General features: G+C 31.9%; 1 protein-coding gene across 2 annotated transcripts; it reads right to left on the bottom strand.

Moving 5' to 3' along the window:
• Positions 1-796: 796 nt before the first annotated feature.
• Positions 797-3,676, bottom strand: LOC111294336 (WEB family protein At2g40480-like). Of its 2 annotated transcripts, XM_022887609.2 has the most exons (3): positions 3,278-3,676; positions 2,271-2,613; positions 797-2,150 (listed from the first exon to the last, which is right to left on the bottom strand). In XM_022887609.2, the coding sequence occupies exons 1-3, from the start codon at positions 3,545-3,547 to the stop codon at positions 1,051-1,053; spliced, it is 1,713 nt and encodes a 570-aa protein (XP_022743344.2). In that variant the 5' UTR covers positions 3,548-3,676; the 3' UTR covers positions 797-1,050. The 2 variants fall into 2 exon arrangements, with proteins under 2 accessions (XP_022743344.2, XP_022743341.2); XM_022887606.2 differs by having other exon boundaries at positions 797-2,613.
• Positions 3,677-5,643: the final 1,967 nt, after the last annotated feature.

Here is a 5,643-nt window from a genome sequence, read left to right as displayed (position 1 = left end):
CAAATACAAATTGTATTTGCTGAGTTACCTATTTAATAAAATTTCTCTAATTATCTATCTAATTATTTTTTAGCTCTAATTTTAGTTATAGCAGAACTTTATATATCTATTATTTGATTGTAAAGATTTTTTTGGTAGTCCGTGATTTTTTTTTTCTTCTATATTGAAAGATTTTTCATATAAATTTTAATGTACTTTATTTTTTTTGCATTTTTTATTATTGATTGTTATTTGTTTGTTGTAAATTTATTGTAATATATTACTTTTATATTATCATGTTTGTCACTTCAGGCTCAATAATAAAATGAAAATATGGTCATTGTTAAATGACTAAACTAATATAGGATACATTTAACATGTCAAATTCTAGTTGGTTTTTATAATTAAGAGTGAGTTAAATAAAGTTGACTAGAATTTGAAAAATTATTTGATTTGTTTAAAGGCGATGTAATTGAATTTAATAAAAAAAAAAAAAACAATAATCTAAGCGCAGCCAATCCAAATCTAAAATAATTCAAAAAGATAAATTAATTCGTCATCCATCTTTAGATAGGTGTAATTTTAACACTACTAATCTAAAAATAAATCAAATATATCATAATCTCCGGATAGGTGTAATTTTAACATTATATTTTTTATTTGGTTAAAAAAATAGTAACCATTAACTCTTGACCGTTTTGAACAAATCCATTTTAAAGTTGGATTATAAAGTTGGTCAGTCATCCTAAATAAAGTGATAGATTTGAAACTTATTCTTGAAAAAATAATTAGAGGAACGAAATTGAAAATACTGCCAAGTAAAAGAATTCATCACCATTTTCAATGCCTTTGATAAAGATAACATGAGATTCTACCCCATCAGTATTTCAGGGCTGATTGCAGAATACATGAATACAAATTATAGAAACACCTTTACAGCAGAGATAGATTTCAAAACAAATAAATTCAAAGATGCCAACAACATAAAAATTAATCACCCAAAAACGACACAAACAAATGAAGCAAACTGAATAGAAAATGTTAGTTTATAACCAAAGATAACTATTTATCCTATTGGATCACATTGTTTAAAGTTTGTGGTTTCTTCTTGCTTTGCCTTGCTAATGGAAGAGATATTTGGATGAACCCAAACTTTCTCCTCTGCGTGAAATTCTGCTTTGGATCATCTCCACGATCTTCTTGATCAGGTTTTGGTGGAAATGTCAGATCTTCCCTTAGTTCATGAAGCATTTGGCTCAAAGCTACCTTTTGCCTTTCAGTACTATGGCCTTCATTAGGCCTTCTTACAACACATTCTCCAGGAGAAACTTGTTTGCTGCTCAAGATATCCCTCATTGACACTGTTGGCCTTAGAACAGGCTTTGGTTCATCATCCACTGTGGGGTTTTGCTTGTTCATCAGATCATATAGCGGTGATCGTGGAAGATGCTGATGCTGGTGCTGATGATGATGAGGGTGAGGATGAGGTGGATGGAAATTGTTGATCTTGGAGGCATTGCACACTACCCTTTTTTTCTGTTCTTGCTCTGGAATCCATCTCCTGAGAACCTCTTCAGCATCAAGTTGCTTTCTATTTGCAATTTCCAATCTAGTAAGAGCCTCTTCCAACACTTCTTTACTACGTTTAACTTCTTCTGAAGCTTCCTCCAACTTCCTCAGGATTGTGACTTTGGAGAGACTTGCTTCAGCAAATTTGTGCATTGCATGAATTACTTTCCTGTTTGAAACCTCTTCTGCCCTTTGAGCTTGTGGGGTTCGAGGAGATGGCTCCGGCTCTGACAAGGAAAAATCTGATGAGTTCTCATTGCTTGACAAACCCTTCATTCCAGTAAGGGCATTCATTTCAATAAGAGCAAGAGCCTCTGCTGCTCTGGCTGCTTCCTCCATCTTCTTGGCTGCAACCCACCTCATTTCAGCAGTTTTTATGCAGGGCTTGTTCTGTTCATTCCCTGGCAGTGGCAATCCTCTTGAAATTTCAGTTTTTACAGGATCAACCATTTTCTTAAACTGCTCAGGCATGGAATTGTTGTGAAAAGGCTGCCTTAAAATGGTTGAAGAATTCTCAGAATTTCCATGATTTGCTTCCACATTGTTGGCAATCTGTGGCTTCACCCTCACTCGTTTTAGCTCCTCTTCTAGATATGCCACCCCTGCAAACTTACAAGTTAGCCTCTCACGGGTCTTTTCAAGTAAAGTTTTCTCTTTCTTCATTTTCTTATTTAGAGACTCAACAGAAGTTTGAATCATCCCAAGATTATTGATAGTTTTACCAAGGTTCAATTTTGCTTGTTTCAACTCCATCAAGATCAAATCAGGAGATGAAACTGGGCAGTACGGGCTTGAACTCCCAATTCTGATCTGTTCATAATGGTCCTTGTTCATTTCTTTGATACCTGTAGCTGGCATCTGCTCATCTGAATTCAATTCTGGAGTACGGGTCATGCATTTCAAAGCTTCATTTTGCAGCTCTCTTTTAAACTCTTCCACAATCCTTTTTGTAGTTCCAAGTTCTTCAAGCACATCAAGGGTCTCCAATTCTTTCACAATCAGATCCTTCTCCAGCTCTGCTGCTTGTTCCTCCACTTTTTTTATGTCAAACTCTTCAATTCCATGCTGTTCATAACGAATTCTCTAATCATCAGAAATACATTAACAAGAAATATATGCAAAATTAGGAATAAACGCTACATGCAAATTGCAAACTAAGATTATGAAACAGGTCGAAGTTTCATGATTTCCCCTGCTTCTTATAGCATCTAAATCCGAAAGTTATGAGGAGCTGACATCTCAAGTAATCTCTGCGACTATGCCATTTCCAAACCAACTATAAAATCTACAATTTACAAAAACATGAAAGAAAAATATAAATTAAAATTATATGAAATCGAGGGAAGAATATACTAAACAAGTAGACAACAAGATTCAGCCTTCAGGATTATCATAAAACAGAGTTACATAATTCAAAAACATGAAAAAAATAATAAATTAAGATAAGAAATCATGACAAGAATACTAGAGCAGAATTACAGTAAAAACACAATTCTCTTAACCAAATTTTAAGTTTAAAAAAGACTCCATGTCAGTGGCACAGTTACAAAGAAACCACGATTTGTTTTTGTTTTTTTCTTCCTTCATAAATTAAACTACAAAAGAACATATTAAAACTATATATTTTGGGACTGCATGCATGTTTTCCATTAAGAAAAACTACTCAACAAAATAAAGAATACCTTTCTTACATCGTAGCCAGACCAAAAGCAGAAATTAAAATACTTACACATGCCTCCCCAAATTTGTTTAATGGCAACCAAGGACCGCTGCCACCAAACCTGGTCACAGCCTCCTTAACGGACCCGAAAGGTGGTGAGGTATCAATCTCAGCCCTCAAACTCACCCTTCTTATTCCCAAGTTCGAGTCCCCGTCCGGCACAAGACATGTCTCGTTGCAAAACTCGAAATTCTCGGAGCCAGACTTGGGCCTCACCTCCTGAATCCCGGGTGTTCCTGGAACCCCTTCCATGGGGGAGTCTTGAGGTTCTGCTGCCATTGCATATGCACACAAATTAAGCTTAGAAGAGTTAACAATAATGTGAAAATATTAATGTGAATGTGAGTGTAATGCAAAAAGAAAGGTCTCCTTTTTAAAGGGTGTGCAATTTTAGCTTTAAAGATGAAAAAGAGAGAAAACAAAAAACTACATTATAAGAAATCAAGAATTCTAGAGCGAGTTTGTTATGATTGTGTCCATAGTCCCACTAGGTGAAAGAGAGAGAAAAGGTGGCAAATTGATTCTCTTTTTCTTCTTTTGTGATTCAGTGAGGTTGAATGTTGAAGTTTTGTGACGTGTTTGATTGCTATTGGTTGTCGGGATGCTGACTCAGAGTTTGTGGCTAAGGGTTTTGAGTTTGGGCCAATAATATTTTGACACATCAGCATGGTACCATGAGATTGGATTTGCATGTTAGGGTTGATTTATCTATGGTTTTGGCCGTTGATTGCGGTTTTAAGGAAAGGTATATTGGGAATTGCAGTTTGTTAAGGCTTTATGAGAATGACAGGCTGGGTCTAATCAAATCAAGGAAGTAAACGACGACGTTTGCGTAAAGTTGAAGATAATGATGTATGTTGACATTTGACAAAATGTCATAAATAATATTTCTAAAACAAATTTCTTACATATATTAATTATATTATCTATAGTTGAGAACAGTGTTCGAGTTAATATCTCTTGACCACAACCTTATGATTATACCTAAGAGTCAAATTATTTGTACAATTTGAAAATTTGTTTAAATTTTGAAAGAATTTAACAAAAAAATTAAATTTTGTTAAATAAATTTGATCATAATTTTAAATTTGATTAAATTTTGAATCAAAATTTAAATAAAAAAATTAAAATATAAATTCAGCTCAAATAAAATATATAATTAAAATATTATAATTATATATAAATTTTTTATTTTTTGAATTTTTATTATATAAATAAAATTTAACAATTGGATTTGACATTTATTTTTTTAATTTAAATCAAACTTAAAGATTTTGTTGTTTTGTATATAACTTAAGTTGATCATGATAATCAAACATTAATCATTCAATATAATGTTAAAATATATGTTCATATCATGATAAAATTATATCCGTTCAACTATGAGTGATAAATTAATTTTTTTTAAGAGTCATGAATTTAAATTTCATCTCAAACAAAAAATAAAAAATTTTTTAAAATAAAATTTAAATTCCACCTCAAACATAAATCAAAGAGGGGAGAAGTGAGGCTACGAAGGAAGGAAGCCTCCGTCTTTAAAGTGATGGAAATGCATGAAGCAGGCCGGGCCTAAAGTGAAAAAGGACATGTATGGTTGGGTCACTTTCCATCCCATCATTCCTCATTATCATTAAGCTAACTAGCAGCTAATCCTTCCAAAAACTTGCATCTATTTTTTCATCAGTAGCCACCTAATTATGTCTGGTTTTCATACCTTAAATATGTAAGACGGTTATTGCACTAGTGACCAAATTAAGAGGTGAAACGGAGAACAAATTTTAGATTCTTTTGGAAGATTTTTTTCTTGCAAAAAAAGAAATAATAATAAAAAAGATTGAATTTAATTGACGCAAATAACAGAAAACACCTTTAGAAATAGAATTTTTTATTTATCTCTATTTCATTCATATATTGCTTTCATTTTTTAAAACAGTTGTGAGTGCATTAATCTTGAGATAAATTTAAAATAAATAATAATAAGAGGCAATTGAATTTAAAAAAAAATATCAATTGTAATTATTGTATAACGATTAATTAATTGTAATTTAAATTTATGTAAAATCTATTAAAATATTATTAAAAAACCTACATATATAAGTGATGGGTCCTATAATTATTTGTTGTGATTAAATTAGTTTGCTAGGGTACTTTGACTATGTGATTGATGGGAGAATTTAACCAAAGTCTATGAAGCTAATGTGTAAATTTACCTCATAATTCAAAGTAATCCTAATCAATCTTTTATATATACACAAGAAATAAAATGATTCAAATTTGAAATCTTTATTGAGATGTCTCAAATTTAAAATCTTTTTCTCCTTAGCTACTCTAATTCGTCATTTATAACGTAAGGAAAGAATCAGTCAAACCGCGGT

Source organism: Durio zibethinus, chromosome 14 (assembly GCF_047325235.1).
Source record: "Durio zibethinus cultivar Kanyao isolate XHJ-2024 chromosome 14, ASM4732523v1, whole genome shotgun sequence".
In the NCBI taxonomy this organism is placed as follows: domain Eukaryota; kingdom Viridiplantae; phylum Streptophyta; class Magnoliopsida; order Malvales; family Malvaceae; genus Durio; species Durio zibethinus.
This window is presented reverse-complemented; position numbering and strand designations above follow the sequence as displayed.